The sequence below is a fragment of the Triplophysa dalaica genome, chromosome 11 (genome assembly GCF_015846415.1).
Source record: "Triplophysa dalaica isolate WHDGS20190420 chromosome 11, ASM1584641v1, whole genome shotgun sequence".
NCBI lineage: Eukaryota > Metazoa > Chordata > Actinopteri > Cypriniformes > Nemacheilidae > Triplophysa > Triplophysa dalaica.
Window position 1 is genome coordinate 12,909,612 of NC_079552.1, and position 21,736 is coordinate 12,931,347.

A 21,736-nucleotide genomic window follows, 5' to 3' on the forward strand; every position below is an offset into this window, starting at 1 on the left:
CTGATGAGAGAAACACAAAATATGTGGTGCTTAGCCCACAAGCAGACAAACGTAATTTAGTTCTTGCAGGTCTATAAATATTACCATTAAAAAAGTGCAATGATTGCTCACTAAAATCAATAGAAAACATGTCAACGTGCTGTTAATAATGTGAGTTGTTGCAGATAACTTTATTTGTATTTGTATTGTGATGATAAATTATTGTTAATTTTAATTTTGAAATATTGGAAAAGATAAATGTTTGATTCTGAGAAGATTTAATGAGACAGGTCAATTTTAACACAAACTGTTTTATAAAAATATTATGGAAGACAATTTTAATTTGATTTTATGAACGCTTACTGGTCCAGTGTATGAAATTTAGCACCATCTAGTGGTGAGGTAGCGAATTACAACCAACGGCTCACTCCACCCCTCCTTTTTGAAGCACTGCAGTTGCTGACACATAACGAAGATGTTGCAGCTTTTTTGCTTCTTTTCCGAAGGAGATAACAGATTTGGGCAGTTTATCCGTTAAGGGGCTACAACATTGCTAAGGCTATGCTAGGGGACCTGCATATGTAGATAGAACTAGCTCATTCTAAGATAATAATAACATAACGCTTCATTGTGTAAGGTCTTTATACACCTCTGAACACATAGTTATGTATATTATATTGCTTCTGTCAACAGATCCTCCAAACAAATGACACATTGGACCTTTAAATAAATTAAATCTTTTCATGAGCATATACTTAAAATACCAAAACTCTATGATAGTGGCAATAAGCCCTGTCATTCATAAGCTTCACTATTGAATTATTAGATGCATCTAATGAAATAATCATCTTTTTTGGAGAATGTAAATGATAATCTAAAGGCAGCAGAATCCATTTATAGGTCCCTGTAATGGAGAATAACAGAAATCACAACACTGATCACAACATTCAGCTCTATCAACACTGTTTCACACTTGCCCTTGAGCAAAACACTTAACCCCTTGCTGTACCAGTGAGACTCTGTAATTAGTGAACAGCAAGATGTTTTGGATAATAAACTCCTGCTAAATGACATGTAACTGCCTGCTAAATCACAAACAATTAGACAAGATGATGATGCAATTTAAAGAGGTTTTCTATAGCACTAGTCAGGGTCACTTCATACCTCACTGAAGTTAACATTGTTTACTCATTTCAGCCCTGCTTTTCTTAAAGCTGAATTATTTATACAGTATGTGGGAACGACAGTGTGCTGACGTTTTTGCGCTCTCAACACACTGACGTCGCAAGTGACGCATGCATTTGTGAAATCATAATAGTCACAGATGCATTTGAGATGCATGTCATGTTACCACCAGATGTAAATCGGTGTGAGACTGGCACTCCTTGAAGAAGTTCCACTATCATGTCGAAATCAATTGGGTTCGATTTACTGCAGGTTGGTTTAGTGATTTTATAAGATAACAGAAAGGGCAGTTAGTCACAATATTTGCTTCAACAAGAATTTCATTTCAGTTGAGGTTACTGTGGGGTTGAATTTAGGTACCACTGCTGGTACCTGAGGGCCATGTACAGTCTCCATCTGGCACACTTTTTTATCTGTCGTCTGATACCCTTTCCAGATCAGACTTGGTGTTTAATAGCCAAATGTTAGAGTTCATCTGCCCTTTAGAAAGCTTTGCACACACTCCTCATCTACATACTAAGCCTGTTTTCACAAACATGACACATATAAACACTGTCTACCTATATTCATGCTGAACTTTAAAAATGTACTGTACGTACTTCCCTCGGAAAGGTGAATGCCAAACTGTGCAACAAAACATTTGGTGTACACACGAATAGGATGTTTGCCAAGTAAATGTGCATTAGATTTTTCTTGGACTGTAAAACGATTAATCCCAATTTATAAGAATAAAAGTATGTGTTTACATAATATATGTCTATGTACTATGCATAATAATTGTGGTATTTATATACACAAAAACATATACATGTATATATATATATATTGATCTGTTTATTTATATTTACCAATAATTGAAATTGCATATACACATTTATTAATATTTAAAAAAAATCTTAATTGTATGCATGTATGTGTATTTATTTATAATATGCACAGTACAACTTTTATTCTGGATGCGATCAATCGTGATAAATTGTTTGACGGCCCTATTATATATATATATATATATATATATAAAATAACATAAAATCTAGTTGTTCTGAAAACTTTACTAGGTACAGACATTATTCCAGTTCCTGCTTCGGAAGTTAGTATGATTCAAGGCTAGTTGCTCTTGGGGGCTATTTAGAATGCAATTTTTTGCCTCCGTACCGAACCGACAACCTGTCGGCAAGAAAGACATACGCGTAGCTCACAACAAACATGTCGGCACCTGGGTTCAGGTCTGTGTAATATTTCTGTCTGTGTATTATTGTGTAATGTTATAAAACAGTGCAGACTACTCACCAGCCCGTCATGTTTGCCGTGCGGCGCCAGGCACACTTACTCACACACCTGTCAGTGCCACAGGAAACACATTAGCGTGAACGTGTGTGTCTGTTTGTGCTGACTTGGCCTGACAGACAGTAAAAATGCTTGAAATGATCGGAGGTGAAAGGGAAACAAAAAAGGCAAACAGGCCATCTGCTGGTAGAGAGAGAGAGGGTGTGAGAAAGAGATACTGACAGGGTGAGAGAGATTGTGAAAGACAGGCAAAGTCGAAGAGAGACAGAGAGAAGGAGATTAAATAAAAAAGAGGCATGCGGGGTGGCTGGCAGGTTATCCGAAGCGTGTCAGGAACACTCTTGCCGTGTGTCTTTTATGTTCGCCTGCGAGCTGCAGACAGGCGGGCTGTTGTGTTGTTAGGTGCCTTGTGGCTGTGCTCTTCTGCGCTCATTGTGTAGTGATGCTTCAGAGCAGAGGCAGGTGCTTCTAAGTGCATCCAGACTGAAATACAACGAGCTGTTTGTTTTGCTCAACTCTAAATCAGCCCCATGTTCACACTTATGAAGTGAAGAGTTACTAGATACTCCGCTAGAAATTCTTCAGTCGCTTTCAGTGGATGTGTGGACTTGGTCAACTCTGAATCAGATCTGAAGGGTACACATAAAAAAATAACTGCAACAGTCTGGATTCAAGCAATTCCAGCATTATGGACATTACATTTGCAGTCAAAACTTTTGTTATAAATATAAATACAAATTCTTAGAGAAGGATTCTCCAACCAATATATTGATCTGTTTTATTAAACTCCTGATAATCCAGACATCGGAAAAATATCAGTCTATACAATAAATGTTGACATTTTGTGAATTAAAATGCACGAACTAGAAAGAATAATAACCAATATATAGAGAAGAGATGGCTCCTCATAAAACATCATATGTTTATTTTCTTACATGAATTTATGAGGAAGAAACACGTTCTGACTGACATTTCTCCACTACGGACACAACTATTTTAAAAGGTGCATTTAAAATTTAATTTGAAAAATCATTAAATGCAGTAGTGCACTAAGGGTGTGAAGCTCTGTTGGAGCAAGATGTTTTTTGTATTTTCATCCTTTGTTTAGGAACTGCTATAAGATTATATAAAATATCAATAAAAATACTTTGAAAAAAGTCATTTGTAACAGTGCTCATGTCACTTCACTTTTTTTTGGAAGAAAATAAAAAACTGTAAACCCTACAAGCAGAGCTAACAGCTTGACTTCTGAAAATTTAAATGGATTATATTTGGTTATAGATTATGGTTGTAAAATTTCTAAAAAAATGTGTGAACATACAATGAGTATTTTTAGCACTCTTGACAACCATATTTTACTTCTGTGTGAACGTAGGCTTGAAAACAATAAAGACCGGCTCTGTTCCATTACCTTGCCCCACACATAAGCAGCCCAAACATTTTGTGTAAAAAAGGTCATCTTTAATTATAAAACTATTTTTTATCAGAACATGCTTAGTATTGAGTACATTTTAAGCATTTTATCTCAATGTTTCTTTCACTTCATCTGCCATGTTGGATCGGATTTTTGACTTAATTTACTAAAATTTGAGCCATTTTTTCTAGTTTTGGTTAATTAATTTTTGCAAAAGAGCCATTGCAGAACGTTTTATATATATCATCAAATTAAAATAATAATATATATATATTTATTATATATATTAAACTCCATTATATCTAACATATAGAAATGAGGTTAGGATTGTTTGAGTAGCGTCGTTTGCGTATAGCACTGCATGTGTGTATTGGCCAGGACAACATGAAATATTCATATATATTATGATGTTTTTAACAATCGAATGATGGTGAAGGGTAAGACACCTGGCGCCATAGCTTCCCCGCCAATCGTCTAAAGTGTAGTGTTCATGTCTAAAGCGTATACAATGCCTTACATATTGGGATTTTGGAAATCTGAGAACCTGCCTTAACTCTAATAGCACTTTTAAAAACCGAAATACAGAACTACAGGGAGTTTCAGCATTTCAGTCACATTTGTCCTCCACCACTTCTCCCAGCATGCTCTGGGCGGCCGGTACTGTAGAGCACCGGGTCTTAAGGGAGCTCATTGTGTTGGTTATGTTGAGCTCAGACAGATTCATTAGCCAGCTCTTAGATATAAAAAAGGACTATCCTGCCACAGAGGTCCATTGCCAAATTTCCATTTTAATTGCAGACAGAAACACAGAAGGAGAGTAAGCGCACAGTCCTATAACCGTCTACAGTCTACACCAACTACAGATTAATCATGTCCCTAATACTCAGTAAAAGCCGTGACATCCCCCTTCAAACTCAAAAGGTGGGAGTATAAACTTTACCTTCTCTCCGCTATTAAAAGTGAAGATGAATGTATTTTCAAAGTCTCCGACATGGGCGGAAAAAACAAGCATGAAACATTACACAGCACATCATTTCACAAACTGTTTGCTTCAAATCCAGTATTGATTTTGTTTTTGTTCTCAGTGAGAATGAAGCTATTGATTAAAAACGTGAGGGGAGAAGAAGAACACGGCCGTCATTAAGAAATAAGAGAAACTCTTAAAGGAGAGGCAGGGGTAGTTTAAGGAAGTACCAAAAGAAATTAAATTCACCGATGCAGAAAGTTAGAAGTGTGTAACCAACTGCATCAAAGCCAAAACCTGCTTCAACATATGAACGCCCTGTGCCAGTTATGAAAGATAATGGATATTCAACTCAGGGCCATGTTGTCTACCATGGAGACATCTGTTGTTTATGAACAACATAATTACTTACAGTCTAGACACAAATAAAGCTTTTCAAAACAACATATTTGTACACATATTAAAGCCTGCCGTGCACAGCCTTTATCACACAAGCACCTCTGTTTCTGAAAGCATACTGCCCTGTCTTTACGTATTTTCCTTTCCAATTTCATCCTATTTTTTTGCAGTTTTTCTTTTTCTCTCACATTTGCTGTATCATAAACATTTAAATCAATGGTTCTCAAACTGTGGTACGCGTACCAATAGTGGTGCTTGAAGAGACCACTGAAGGTATGCGACTCTATAAACTCCATATTTTAATTTACATTTCGTGTTTTAATCATGTTTAATACATGATAGATAAATACATAATACAGTACATCTCAGCCTATCTGGAATTTATTATAGTTGTATGAATTATTGTTTATTTATCATTGGTCGATGACGTAACTTAGGCACGTGACAGGCAGATCAAACAGAATGTGAGCTTGTGCGTCTCTCTCTCTCTCTCTGTGCATGTAAATTAGGCTTCTTATGTATTTCTGCACTTGAACCGCTGTTTAAAGCTGCTGTTATTGCTGTAAAGTGCTAATTCAACATGCGTCTGCATCTACTCGATTTTAACTCAATTGATCGATTGGCGCGTTACGATTTAGTTTTTACACGGCGCGTTACGATTTAGTCTTGACCCGCCACTTTGACGAGCCGCTGCAGTAGTTTGAGTCTCTGTTTGTTATATACAGTTGTTCTCTTGATGTTAAGTATACACATATTTGTTTAACTTCTGTGTTAAATACTCTTTCCACATTGTATGTCTTTATGATACGTCTGTGGTCTTTCCGCAAGTCCTCACAAAGTTAATAATAAATCCCCCATAAAAGTCATTTACAGAGCTGTGTGTACAGTGCACTAGAGAAAAGTGTTTTGTGTCCACTATTACTGCTGACTAACTTTAAAAACATGGAAAAGCATGTTATTTAGTTTTAAACAGCTACCAAACAAAAAAGTATTTATATTATTAAGAATATAGAATTGGAGGATGAGGTGTAAAGATAAAGATTCACTGTTTTACTATTAATTTGACTGTTTTTTCATATGATTTTCTATGGTGGTCATAGAACAAATAATTTGACTGAAGGTGGTACCTGATCTGAAAAGTTTGAGAATCCCTGATTTAAATCACTGGTATTAAAGGGATAGTTCACCCAAAAATTGTAATTCTGTCATCATTTACTCATCCTCTTTTCATTACAAACCTGTATGACTTTCTTTCTTCCGGAGAACACAAAAGAAGATATTTTGATGAATGTTGTTAACTTGCCCTCATCCACTTGCATTGGTTTTGTGTCCATACAACAGAAGTGAATGGGGGCCAGTGCTGTTCGGTTAACGATATGTTTCTTACATCTTCTTATGTGTTCTGCGGAAGAAAGAAAGTCATACAGGTTTGAAATTACAAGAGGGTGAGTAAATGATGACAGAATTTTCATTTTAGGGTGAACTATCACTTTAAGCTTCAAGATGACCAGTCTTTAGACAAATAATCATAACCTGTTATGATCAAATTAATGGTTATGAAATGAAACAAGCAATGTGGATTTCAGGAACATTAACTTAAAAGCAATTATTTGTAAGGAATGCCAGCCAAGATCCAAATTTAGATCATGTTCGAACCTTTATATTGAAGTGATAGTTTACCTCAAAAATATAAAGTTCTGTCATCATTTACTCATCCTCTTGACATTTCAAACCTGTAAGACTTTCTTTCTTCTGCAGAACACCAAAACAAGATCTTTTGAAGAATAGCTGTAGAACAGAGCAAATGATGAAATAATTTTCATTCAACTATCCCTATAATGGCAGCAGTGTTCCTGGAAAAATTAAAAACTTTCTAAGAATTTGTAGGAAACTAAGACTTTTGATGGTAACGTGCTAAGTGAGAAGCAATCAGGATTTGCAAAGAGATTCTTGATGAGCCACAGCATTTTAGATGAAAGATTTTTCCTGACAGGCCCCCTCAAGGGTTTTGACCTAAGACTCTGAATCTCCTCGACAAACGAGGGTTTAACTCTTAAGCGTTACTAATCTCTGGGGTAGACAGAAATCACAGCCTCTTCCAACAGCGGTACGTCATTGAAAAATGAGGGATGGCATTAATTCAGGTCGACTTGATAAAAAGGGTAAAAAAGCATTTAAAAGTATATTTACTCAAGGATAAAGTGTCTTAATGAAAATCATACACAATGAATTCAGTTCATAAATGGAGAAAAAATGCTTTTTAGCTCTATCCTTTATTGTCTATCTATGAAATCAAGCTTGTATTTATTACTAAGCATTGTCTGTGGAATCACAGTGCTGAACGAAAAATTGTTCTCATAAACAACTTTCCAATAAGAGAACCCTAAAATAGCCGTCATACTTTACTCCAGAGAATATTTTTCAGAGCAGCGCTGTCTTAAAAAGCTAAATTTCTGTTTAAACACACACTTCAATGTTTTTGGCTCCAAACTCTACTTAAACATGAATTTCCCAAAAGCAACAAGACATACAAACAAATATTACAATAAAGTCTATGAATCCAATAACATTCCAACCAAGTGACAACTTGCCCCAATCAAAATGACCCCTTCTTTCCCTTTCGAAGGTAAACAATAGGCTTTTCCTAATATCTCGCCTGAATCAACATACTTCATATCACATCAATCAAGCATTTGTGTGCATACACAGTAATTACACACACTGACCTCATCCAGCACCATCAGGCTCTTGAGTGTTTTGCGTAAGAGGGTTATGATATCCGCTCTTATCTTTTCTGGCCAGAGAGAGCTCAGGTAAAGTCAAAACTCAGAGTGATATTAGACTGCTAATGGATTGTTCGATTACATGTTTATGACTCCTGGACTACAGGATTATTGAACTGGACCCATCGTCTAATGGTTTTTTCCCAGATTCTCTTTAACTAATATTGGCTGAACAGCCCATAAAACCCTGATTGCAATGAATGGCACTGAAGGAGAAAGTCTGTCAGTAAATAAAATCCAACATTGGTGGGAATTTTTGCATGTATGTGAAAAATAAGAAATCCAAATTCAACAACAAATGGTATGATGTGTCCAACCTGATCTCAAGGGAATACTGAAGCCAATACTAAAGCCCCTCCCCTAACCCCACCCATAAACCTAACGTCACGGGCGCAAAAGCTACGTACGAATGTGCTAAAATGTACGAATAAGATCGCGTACATACAAATTAGCCTCCTTGTAAAATAGTAACAAATTCCCATGAGATTGTGTTGGTTTGTCTTGGTTAGTAGTTGCCACGAAACTGCAGTTGGTTTGAAGCTTTAAGAACAATAAATGTTTCAGTAGAATAGAAATAGATTTTTTTCTACGTGGTAAATCGAATGGTCAATTAGTTAGAAATAACAGGCTGTCAAAATAAACAAAAGGCCTTTAATATCTTCGAAAAATACATACATAATAAGAATATTAGTATTTCTATCATTCTTCCATGGGAAGTTAAGTTCCATATTATATTTGTAACTACAGTAGTCTGTATACTCTATTCTTTCTCATGTGAAATATAATCTTCTGTCACCTTGTACAAGCATATGTTGACTTGTCAACCTACAGGACCAAAGAGACAACAGACTGCAAGACTATTAAGTTTCACCTGTCAGTCCCTTGCAGCCCAGAAAACATCTGGTTCTGATCAATCGGACTCACATAGCAGAGAAATGTGTTTCCTATACTAACATGCAAGATCAGCTGAACATGAGACAGTCCCAGAGCAGCAAAAGTGCTGATGAGAGAAATGAAGACAAAAGGCTATTAATATGGATCACAGAGTGATCCGTGCATGCACCGTTCTGTACACTGACTTCTGACATCAGTTTTGGGCGTGATGAGGAAGAATCCTGGTGGATGGGGCTCGTTGAGTTGAAATGTTCTCCAAGTTCGGGCTAATTTGGATTGCATGTTTTGATTAAGAAACTGACATTTGTAAACTAGAAATAATGTTATTTTATCTTTAATCAAAGTTCATTTAAAGCAAGTCAGTTTCACTCAGATCAAAGTTGGGTTTAGATCATAAATCATATAAACATTTAACTGTTTCAGCTTTATGTTAAGACACATATATGCTGTAACTAATAAAACACAAACATCTCTTTTCTCTCATACTCTCTTTAAAGTAGTCATATGACATGGCTAAAACAAAAATTTTCTTTGTTTTAGATGCAATGGAATGTGTATAGAAGATTCAAGGTAAAAAAATGCTGTATTTTCCACATACGGTGGAGATGTTTGTATCTCATCTTTGCTCCGCCTCTCTGAAACGGGCTGATTTTTTACAAAGCTCATTGCTCTGAAAATCGAAGTGTGCTATGATTGGCCAGTTAACCAGTGAGTAGTGATTGGTTGAATACAGCAAGTGTGTGACAGAAATGTAACGCCTCTTACCATATTTGGAACATCAGGTTACCAAAGCAATTGTACTGACAGGTACGCCCACATAACTTGCGTATACATACCACGAACTGACGTAGATTTGTGGGGTTGTGGTTACACGAGGCGTTTCAGGCAGGTCTGGGTGAGCATTTGCTTTTAGATAGAATGCATCTTTTATTACGATACTTACATTTTTTCAATTGGTGTGTTAAAAGTTTCCCATTCATGTATTAGATACGTACAAAGACACAGAAAAACAAGTATTCGCGCCACATGACCCCTTTAACTTCATTCAGAACTCTGCTGCCGGTCTGCATGCTGGCTATTTGTATTTTCCCTGGAAGGTCTCACGCTGTTAAATATCGCAATGCCCAATTTCCCACTGACTCCGGAACAGTGACAATCGGTACTTGTAAACGCTCCATGAACTAAAGCTCAGCATCGCTCCGAGTGCAGCTGAGCTCCGAAGCAGCTGTGGGATTTATGAACGTCTCATAAAAACCCTTCATGGGTCATCGATCTGGGAGGTGTTTTGGACAGAGATGAGATGTGACAGGAATCAGCAGCCTGACACGACACATTAAAAGACCAGAGCTAAGTATTATGTTGAGCTTGCTCAAAGCACTGTGTAGGACTAGCTTTGATTAAAGTGTCCAAAACCTGTAAAAGATGCCATGGAACAATCCAGAAGATGAATCTGCGCCCGTCTGTTAATATCTGCTTTTTACTATGTGCCTGTTAAAAAAGCGAAATATTTAATATCACTGCCAATGTCTGTAAGAAACAGAAATACTAAAAAGGATGGTGAAAAACCATGTGTGCTTGTCATAAAGCCCGAAATATAGGATTTTTGTGTATTCTAAATTAGACTGAGCATCTGTCTGCAAGGTGAAAGAACGAAACATTTAGAGCCTTTAATGTTATACATCGCTGTCAAGACTTGACATAGAGTAGACGAAAACACAATGAACAAGACTAAGAGGATCATTTTATGCTCCTGAGAGTTGCCATAACTTCCATTGTTTATTTGAACAGCTGTATATGGACTGTTTTGATAGGATCAGACCATCAGACAGGCAACTCACAGAACATATGTTTGAATCCCTGCTCTGTGGACTACAGTCATCTCCCAGATCCCCCCACTCAGCCTCTCAACATCAATATTGAGATGGAAAGAAAATAACCAGAAGAGAGAGATAGAGAAAGAGAGAGCGAGAAAGAAATGGATGTAAACTCAGATAACAAGAATTGAAAATCACAGTATGGAGAGCGTGATCAATATCTATCTTCCTATTGTGAGTAAAAAAAAATTATGTCCTGAAACCCAAACAATACCTGAACAGACCATTAGATAGTCTTTTAACATTTAAGTCTTTGAAAGAACACCCGCTGAAAGATAACTGTGACAAAATATCAACACACCTGACAAAAAAACAGGCATCTAAAAGCATGTATAATACGACATATGTTGGGCAGAACTGTATGCAGCCTCTTACTAACGCAAACGTGAGTGGTCGTTGTTGCCTAGACAACAGGTCACATCAAAATACATCTCTTCATTGCATCGGAGTATTTATTCAATCGTTGTTTCATGTGTAATGTTTACTGTATGCTTACATTGATAATTTAGCGAAGCATCTTTTATTTAATTTTATTGAGGGAGTGGGGCGTCACTAAACTCCTTTATATTTATACTGACCCCTACTGGTGTGGATGTCTTGCTGGTTCACTACTCTCTCTGTCTTGAACTTTTCTTTAAGTGGCTGCTCTTGAAAGTGCCTGGTCTTGGAATTTAACGGAGTTGTACTTGTGGTCATATTGCTCTGCACTCGAGGTCATCCCACTTGTCTTCGCTTTGTGGCATTGAAGCTGCAGGTCATAGCGGTTTGTTTTAACACTTCAGCAGGAATTGGTTGTTTGGACATGCTAAATTCTGTTTCCACTGATGGATCACAGACATGCTGATCCAAACATTTGAACTATTCTGTTGGCTACATTGCATACTATTATACAGTATATATTGTAGGCTACTTGTTTTTAAATCTTTTACTGAAAAATTGCTATTTAAGTTAAACTTGCTGGGGACCTGCTTGATGCAGATTTTAACAGCTTTTCCTTGGCCGTTGATGACTTTCTTGCTTTTAACCTCTCTATTTTTATTAACATTTAAAAAAGTAAACATGCATGTGCACCATTAAGGACAAAGTACTTCTCAGTAAGTGTCGTAGACTTTAACTTTACACCAAACATTACTTCTCACCATCCACAAATTTACAGGTCAAAAAATGAAAAATTTAATTTCTCCCTATCTGCTATTGATCACTTCACACTCAAAGTAAGATATGTTTTGCTGTTAAGTATAAGCACTCAATGTCATCAGCTTTGCTGTGCAAATGTAATACGTCACATTCCTCAAACTCTTTGTCTCGCTTCTTGTTTTACAATGAACCAAGCTAACAGAAGCTGCTGGAATGAGATGCAGCCAAAAAAGACTGTCAAAAAAGAAACACAGGGCCAGATTATGACCTGACAACAACCCATCTTCAGATCATACTGTAGATCAACATTAAGATGAGTATGTGAAGTTATAGAACAAAGGGTTGCAGGTAAAAGGAGTAACGTACATTATAGAACCTTGGAGTCTGAAAAAGGAATTGTTGCTCTGTTGCTGCAGATATTTTTGTGACATTGGGGAGGACAACTCAGTCAAGGCCAAGCTAGATATTGTATACAACAGGTCTAGCTCGCTTTAAGGCCTTGTTCTGACTTGACTTTTTTTTGACAAAAAAAAGTTGACAAAGACACTTTTTCAGTAAAAAAAATGCTGCCAGCGTTTGGTTACAAATAGCAGCCGAACGCCATGACTTTTGAGACAGCGTCTGTGCACGAAGGCAGCCGTGAGGAACAGATAGGCAGCGTAACAGAAGTATATTGGAATTATAGACAGAGAGCATCTTTGCAATAACTAATCGCATATTTAAAAACTACAATACTGATTTCTCGCTAGAAATGCAAAGAAATGCGAGACTTCGGAGGCAGCGTCTGTGCACTAAGGCAGCCCTATGAAACAGATAGGCAGCGTAACTGAAGTATATTTGAATTATAAACAGAAAGCGTCTTTGCAATAACTAATCACATATTTAAAAACTACAATACTAATTTCTCGCTAAAAAAATGCAATCCGAAGTTGTTGAAAGTGAAAAAGAACCTTACATTTATACAAATCTATGCTACAACGGGCATTTCGGCCGCCATTTAATTTTTTCTCGACCAATCACGTTCCTCGCATGTTGTTAAGGAAACGGTCTCTGTCATTGGTTAGCTATAAAATTCTCGCGTTACAGAATACACAAAATATACAACATGTAATAATCCCTTCTTACAAACAACATAAAATAGAGACTGTGTCTGTCCCCCGGATTAGCAAACATAAGATATTGCGTAAACCTCTTGAAAGTAATTTAATAAACGTTAAACAAATCAAACATGAACAAAATACAGATAATCAGCTGTTACGACTCGGATTGCTTAATATTAGATCTCTCTCAAATAAAGCACTTTTTGTTAACGATTTGATAACCGATCATAAAATAGACATGCTTTGTTTGACAGAAACATGGCTAAAGCCAGATGATTTTATTACTCTAAATGAATCCGTTCCCCATGATTATTACTATAAACACGAGCCTCGTCTAAAAGGTAGAGGGGGAGGTGTCGCTGCACTTTACAAGAATTCTTTTATTACCTCTCAGAAGTCTAATTTTAAGTACAGTTCTTTTGAAGTCATGGTACTTCACGTATCGACACCTATTACTAAGGACAAAACATTTTTAAAATTTATTCTAGCTATTGTATATAGGCCTCCAGGGCACCACACAGATTTTATTAAAGATTTTGGTGGGTTCTTATCAGAACTAGTACTGGCCGCAGATAGAGTCCTTGTCGTCGGTGACTTTAATATCCATGTAGACAATGATACAGATGCCTTGGGACTGGCTTTCAAAGACACTCTTAACTCCATGGGCGTTAGTCAACATGTGTCAGGACCCACTCACCTTCGTAATCATACTTTAGATTTAATACTTTCTTATGGTATAAATGTGGACGATGTTAAAATCGTTCAGCAGAGTGAAGATATTTCGGATCATTATCTGATATTATGTTTGCTTCAATGGCCTACGGCTGCAAATCAAACTCCTTGTTACAAATATGGTAGAACGATTACTTCAACTACCAAAGATGCGTTTCTCGATAATCTGCCTGAATTGTCTAAAATATCCAGCATGAGTAATAACGTTGACGATTTTGACACTACTATTGAAAATTTTAACTCTACTTTCTCGGAAATATTAGACACAGTTGCTCCTCTGCGTTTAAAGAAAATTAAAAATAGCAGCCCAACACCGTGGTATAATGAACACACTCAGACTCTAAAAAAAGCATCCCGTAAAATGGAGCGCAACTTTAAGAAAACGAATCTAGAGGTATTTCGTATAGCATGGAAGGATAGTACTCGAAATTACAGGAATGCAATAAAAACGTCTAGATCCGCCTACTTTTCAACACTAATAGAGGAAAACCATCACAACCCTAGGTTCTTATTTAACACCGTGGCTAAATTAACAAAAAATAAGTCGTCATCGACGTCAGATTCTGATTATCAGCATAACAGTGATGAATTTATGAACTACTTCACAAGTAAAATCCAAGATATAAGAGAAAAAATTATAACAATGCAACCTGTAGTGAAATCCGCTGAACAAACTAACTACAGCACCCCTAAGGAGAAATTGCAATTATTTTCTACAGTAGATCACGATGAACTGTCTAAAATCATTAAATCATCTAAATCATCAACATGCATGCTAGACCCTATACCTACAAAACTACTGAAAGAAATGCTCCCCGAAATTATAGATCCTCTTCTTAGTATTATTAACTCATCTCTGACATTAGGACATGTGCCTAAAGCATTTAAGGTGGCTGTTATAAGGCCTCTTTTAAAAAAACCCAAACTCGACCCTAAAGAACTAGGGAATTACAGGCCTATATCGAATTTACCTTTTATATCTAAAGTTCTGGAAAAAGTAGTTTCAACCCAATTATGCTCCTTCCTCCAAAGGAATGACATTAATGATGAATTCCAGTCTGGATTTCGAGCATGTCACAGTACAGAGACTGCTTTGATCAGAGTTACAAATGATCTGCTTTTAGCGTCTGACCGTGGCTGTATTTCGTTATTGGTGCTGCTAGACCTCAGTGCTGCATTTGACACCATTGACCACAGCATACTTCTACATAGACTCGAAAATTACGTCGGCATTAACGGAATAGCATTGAAATGGTTTAAGTCTTATTTATCCGACCGTTTTCAATTTGTAGCAATAAACAATGAGGTGTCCCGCAAATCACAAGTCCAGTACGGTGTACCACAGGGCTCAGTCTTGGGACCCCTGCTCTTCGCATTATACATGCTACCTCTAGGAGATATAATAAAGCGACACGGAATTAGCTTTCACTGTTATGCTGATGATACTCAACTTTATATTTCCTCGATGCCTCATGAAACCCAGCAGTTTCATCGAATAAAGGATTGCATAGTTGACTTAAAAATGTGGATGAGTAACAATTTTTTACTACTAAACTCGGACAAAACAGAATTGTTACTTACTGGACCGAAAACTGCTATGCGTAACAACCAAGAATACTGCTTAACGATTGACGGATGCTCCATAAAATCCTCGTCATCAGCTAAGAATCTTGGCGTTGTATTTGACAGTACTCTCTCATTTGAAAGCCATGTCGCAAACACCTGTAAAATTGCATTTTTCCATCTTAAGAATATATCTAAATTACGTCATATGCTGTCACTGTCAGATGCAGAGAAATTAATTCATGCATTCATGACATCAAGACTAGATTACTGTAATGCACTTCTAGGTGGTTGCCCTGCGGGCCTATTACAAATACTGCAACTGGTTCAAAACGCGGCAGCTCGAGTTCTTACACGTACAAAAAAGTATGAGCATATAACCCCGGTTCTGTCAACCTTGCACTGGTTACCTATAAAGCATCGCATTAACTTTAAGATCTTGCTTATTACCTATAAAGCCCTACATGGTCTAGCGCCGCAGTATTTGAATGAACTTCTATTGTATTACAGACCACCACGTACATTACGCTCTAAGGGGTCCTGTCAGTTGGTAATACCTAGAATTTCAAAATCAAGTGCAGGTGGTAGATCCTTTTCTTATCTAGCGCCTAAACTTTGGAATATTCTTCCCTGCACGGTCCGGGAGGCAGACACACTCTGTCAGTTTAAATCTAGACTAAAGACTCATCTTTTTAATCTTGCATACACTACACCTCCATAATATTAATCCTCAGAGGATTTAGGCTGCATTATTTAGATCAACCGGAACCAGGAACACATCCAACAACAAATGATGTACTTGTTGCATCAAAGAGTGCAGAACAGTACTCTACTCTCAGCCAGTCTTGTCTCTTTGTTCCAAGGTTACCGCAGGATGCAGTTCATGCCCAGACCTGATGGCAGAGCTGAGAATGGGAAGCGGTGACCTGACAAGTGCTAAGAGGATAGAGCTGGATAAAGGACGCGACAACTTTGTTTTTTTCTACAACATTTCAAATGCTATTAGATTGTTAATGATAATCTTTAATTTTTATATTTTTATTAAGCCTTGTTGTGCAAGCACTGATGAGCTTGTGCAGAGGCAGCAGCTTTTGCCAGAGGGGAACTGGAATCCCCTGGTTGGGCCTGGGTTCCCCTGAGGTTTTTTTTCTCGATGGGAGTTTTGGGTTCCTCACCACCGTTTGCATATTGTTTTGCACTATCTGCCTGGCCGGGGGGGCTGCTTTAGAATTCATACTTGTATTAAATGTGTCTCATGTACAGCTGCTTTGTAACAATGAAAATTGTAAAAAGCGCTATATAAATAAAGTTGAGTTGAGTTGAGTTAAAAAAGGAGCTTGACTTAGGGCCGAAAAGTTTTAAGCGCCGGCGCTGGCGTTTAAAAAAGCACACAGGACCTTTTTTGAAAAAATAGTTTATACCATTGGATTACAATGTAAAACAGACGCTAGCAGCTTTTCAAAAAAGAAGTAAAGTCTGAACACGGCCTTAGTATGTTAATCCGTCAATTAGCAGTTATTTGATGATATTTTTAAAAAGTACAAAGCTTAGGCACATTCAGATTTCCATGCACATGTCCATTGCCTTTATACATCAAACTCCTACGCAACAGTCCAGTGCAGATGTATGTGCCGCAAGAAAAAGAAGCCCTGCAATTAAATAACAGTCTACCAAACATTTGTTTATCACAGATGGCATTTTAAATGTTGTTTTTAAAAAGTGCGAGTCTTTAAAAAACAAAAGTTAAAGACATGATAAGTAACATGAAACTGGTGATGGATATAGGCAAGTAATGCGTGCTTACAAATTTGAAAAAGATATTGCACAATTCAATACACTTGAACAAAAAACTCAGCAGAAAGCCGTTCTAACCGCTCTAGACCATGTGAGAGAAATATAGCGCTAATGCTAGCGGCCAATGAAAGCATCCATCCAGAGCCTGTGCTTAGCAACCAACTTAGGCATGAAATGTGATGATGGCTCTGCTCTCTGGCCTTGCTGCTTGCTTACTGAGAATATTCAACCATATATTATGCAATTATGCTAAACACAGTTTACACTGTTATAACAGATGCTATTTAATTAACCTCTTAATGTGGAAATTACAGCGATTCACTCATTTCACTCCGATCCTTTAAAAACCTAAAGACTCTGGAATAAAAAAGATATGAGTTTATCATATCAGCACCTCATAAAAACGTTAAGACCTTTACAAATTTTAAGAACGTTTTCCTCGACAAGCAATATACAAACAAGAACACTCCAGGAAACCAGAAGAGCACACACATATAGTAGATATAAAAAATGGCAAGAAAAAAAAACATTGCACTTCCTGAGTTTGGAGAAGGATGTCAGGTCATTACCTCCACCTGGCCTTGCAGCAGCTCCTCCTCTTCCTCTGGAGTCTCCAGTGCCACCGTAACAGAGGCAAATGGACGGCTGGCCATCTGCTGTCGCTCACGCATAAGCTGCTGTAGAAAGAGACAAATAAAAGTACATCAGTGAATCATTCGAGTTCGGATAAGCCTAATGAAACACACAATAAACAACAAAAACCACAAGGTGAATGTACAAAGTGTATAGACTTTATCCATCGTTCTATAGTCTCATTTATATATAAACATTTAACAAATTGTTGATTATGTAAAGAAATTGTGCACAGTTTATGGTTTAGTTTTAATTAAAAAAATGTTTTTATTACATTTTGGTTCGAAATATATAGATGTTCACAAATGCGTGAATGTGTCTACAAAAGTACATTCATGCATTACTGAAAAAGCCGTTTTGTATCACAAACTTTTGACTGGTAGTTGACATCAAACAGATATTCTACCAGTTTTATTGGTTTTCTTAAGGGAAAACACCTGAACGTCACGCAACAGAAAACATAATTCAGTCATTAGAATGCACACTGTAAGTCCACGCTGTCTGAGCTACAGGTCTCATATGCTAGAATGTAGGGAGCTCCATTAAATAAATGTGAGCCTTTATTAATCTGCAAGGAAAACTTGTTTTTAATGTCAAATCTGGTGCGCAAAACGACACAAAGAGACAACAAGTGCCAGTGGACGTGCATAACACATGGACCGCAACAGCGCTTTCCCCTGTCTGTGGCAGAAGGACGGACACGCGAGATTATGAGAGGCATTCAAGGTAAAGGGTGACAGTGTGCCGAGAGTTGATTCATAGGACAGTCACGGTGATGATTGTTAAAACACGCCCGGCCGTGTGTGAATGTGCGTCATGGTCAAGAGACAGACAAACTCACTGGTGGAGCATGGATGCTTTATGTTCCCTGACAGGTCCTTCAGGAGGTGAGAAGGACATTGTGGCATCTATCGCCTGGGCCTGTAAATGGCCCATAAAATGCATAATTAACCTCCGAACGTTGTAAACATTACTCGCCTGGGACACAAGGGTTGTATGTTTGTACTTGTTTGTGACGGGAGGCAAAAATGTCATTAAAAAACTACTCCATTAGTATGAAGAAAATTCGGTTTTAAGAATAAAACAGTAAGAAAATAAAGTCACTATGGTTCTCTAGGAATCATAACATGTCAACATTGAAGTAGAAATATTTTAAGAGTAAAATTGTAGCAATGCTAGATTAAATTGCTTGCAACGCAAGTACTTGATGCTTTAACATGTTTTGTATTTGTGAATAGGCATGACATGGCTCTAGCGACGCCAAGGTCATGGGTTCGATCAAATCTGCAAATTCCTATTCTGTGAACTGATTCGCGATCACTGAAGCAGCTCGAGCTAGCAAATGCTTTCAGTGCGAGAGTGCAGTCTTTTCAGTGTCTACCTCATATCGCTTTGATTGGCCGGACGTGACTTTCAGCAAATCAGATGGCCAGTGATTGGCGTATTACAACAGAGGAGGCTGCATTAGAGCCAAATAGCATGTTTCAAAAATTAATTAATTTATTGACAAATAGGCATAAAAAATGACCAATGTCAATGATCATAAAAATGCTTAATATCGATGTTGATTATCGGCCAGGGCGATAATCGGTCTACCCCTACAACAGATTAGAGTAAATTAAAATTTAGATTTTAGTGTAAACACTTATATTTAGAATTTCCCGTTTGCTAACACGTTTATAAAAAAGTACATTATTTAACATAAAGATAAAATTAAATATACAGTACAAATATGCTTATATACTATGTTTACACTAATGTTATACTAATGTTTATACATGACCATGAAATGCATAGCACAAAAAAAATCTCTTACACCTTGTTAGCAGTCTAATTTGCCCACCTTTTTTGTCTATAGTTCAAACGCTTGAACAAAAGTCAAACATACTTGAAAATGGATTTATATAATCTTCCAGTAATTCACTAATGAGGGTTAACTGAAATCATTCTTTCTCACAAACGTAACAGTTCAGGGATGTATAGTATCGGTTAAACTTCAGTGCCTCTAGTGTGTTCTACCAAATCAATGGCACCTCCCTTGGGTTCATCCTGATTTATATCTTCATCAGTAAACTGAGGCTCATGCAATAACTCAAACCTTTAATCAACCAATTAGCCAATAATGCAGACATGCAGTTTCACTGCTTTTATACTGTCTGAACACAAAACGGTCACCACCCAATGATATAAACAATTCACAAAAAGATAATTCATGTTTTATGAAATACTGCCTTAATTACTTTTACAGTATGAGGCCAGCTACAGAATGACAATTCCCTCATTTAAATGTACAGTGTTCTTGTACTACACAGTCCAAGTCTGACATCATAGCATATAAATGTACTTAAATTCAGTCGGGATCCAAGAGTACATGTTCGCATTTTAACTCTCAAAGCCCTGCAGATTGTGACACTTCTGCACTACAGGCATAAGTGTGGCCTCTCGACCATTCTGCACACACATGTATTTGAACAAAGAAAAACTTTTTTCCAGCACCTATTTTTCTGTTTTAGTGCATTGCGTTCACTCCAGTCTCCTGTGTGATGGATCTCTAATGTACAGTAGCACTTAAAATCTTAATTTAGAGCCAAAGAAGTGTTCAAGCAGAGCACCATATCATCTGGAAATTTAACCTCCAGTTCTTAAAACATAAGTGTATTTTCTGTACCACTATTTAAGAGGACGTACTGTATGACGTCGTATTTCTTGCTTGACACCCCCCCAAGCATTCGTATAGGTTTCTGAAAGTTTTCTATGAACATGAAATTCCCTTAAGTAACAAATTTTCTTAGTCTCTATGGGACAGTTCTTCCGGAAGAGCACGCCCACGTGTCAACCCGCGAGCATGATGAAAGAGCACGCCCACGCGTCAAACAGGGAGCATGCGCACAACCAACTGGACCAAGAAAGAGAGAGCACTGCGTTTGTAAAGTTCAGGGGTTTGTTTGCTCACTGTATTTCTGAGAGTAATGTTATATGAATGATGGATGTAACACTGGATTTGGAGATCGTTTGAAACTGATAGATAGAGCGGCCCCAGCGCTAAAAGATGCCGGGACATGAACTGCACGCGGTAAGTGAAACAGAGTCATATGTCTGTGTTTTGATGTCAATCGGCGGGTACGTGTAATCAACAGTCATGGGCGGCATTGAACAGTCGAATTCGGGGGGGGCAAGAAAAAACAACAACACACCTTTGAGTACCTGCATCATCAAACTATTCACAGAAATTTTAAACAAGCAGATTTAAGTAACAACTAAACAACAAAACAGGCATACCTTAGTGAAGTGCTAAACGGCGTCCACCGGGCGCTGCATCAAATCGATTAACTTTTAACCTGGCCGGCCATTATATTGATCAACTCATTTTGATGCTTGCTATGTACATAATTAAATGATCTCTCTCTCTTCTTAAATAGGCGATCAATTAGTTGGTTGTCAGTGGCCCTTAAATCCATCAACTGCAAAAAAATTCCCCGATTTTCCGACCATCCGTTTTGTCGTGACAACGAAGAGCAATACCGGAGCGACAGAAAAAGAGCAAAGTCTCGCATATTTTTTTCAAATATTCTCTGTTCTCGTTTACTCTTTTTGCGTGTTCACTGCTTATTTGCCTCGCTACGCTTCCCGTTTTAAGTGTCTGTTAGTGACTTTTCATTTTCAAACCTGCAGAAATGTGCACGCTGCTCTTCTGATGTTCACTGATTTTTTCCGTGGCTTTTTTCCAGTTGGCAAGTCCAGTGACTTGAAATGTGTCTATTTTATTCTCGTTGCCACCAAATGCGCGACATTGGAAACAAAAAGCCCGATCAATGGCGGGACTAAATTCCAGCCATTCATAAATCCCATACCATTCTTTTCTGAACTTTCTACCTTCAGTCATTGGAAAGGAAATAACTGGTTGATACTGCCCGATTTCAATAAAGTTGGTAGACATTTTTGGTCCGTGAACTGGATCTCGCTCAGGATGCGCGCTGTCTGTCGAGGCCTGGGTAACG

At 37.5% G+C, this 21,736-nt stretch overlaps 1 protein-coding gene across 3 annotated transcripts in view; it reads right to left on the minus strand.

The window, feature by feature from the left end:
• The window catches only part of atrnl1a (attractin-like 1a), a 201,415-nt gene that overhangs the window by 18,475 nt on the left and 161,204 nt on the right, over positions 1–21,736 (minus strand). For all 3 annotated transcript variants that reach the window (XM_056760413.1, XM_056760415.1, XM_056760414.1), the window contains one exon: positions 17,675–17,782. In XM_056760413.1, coding sequence (XP_056616391.1) covers positions 17,675–17,782 — 108 coding nt within the window. The remainder of the gene's footprint in view (positions 1–17,674; positions 17,783–21,736) is intronic.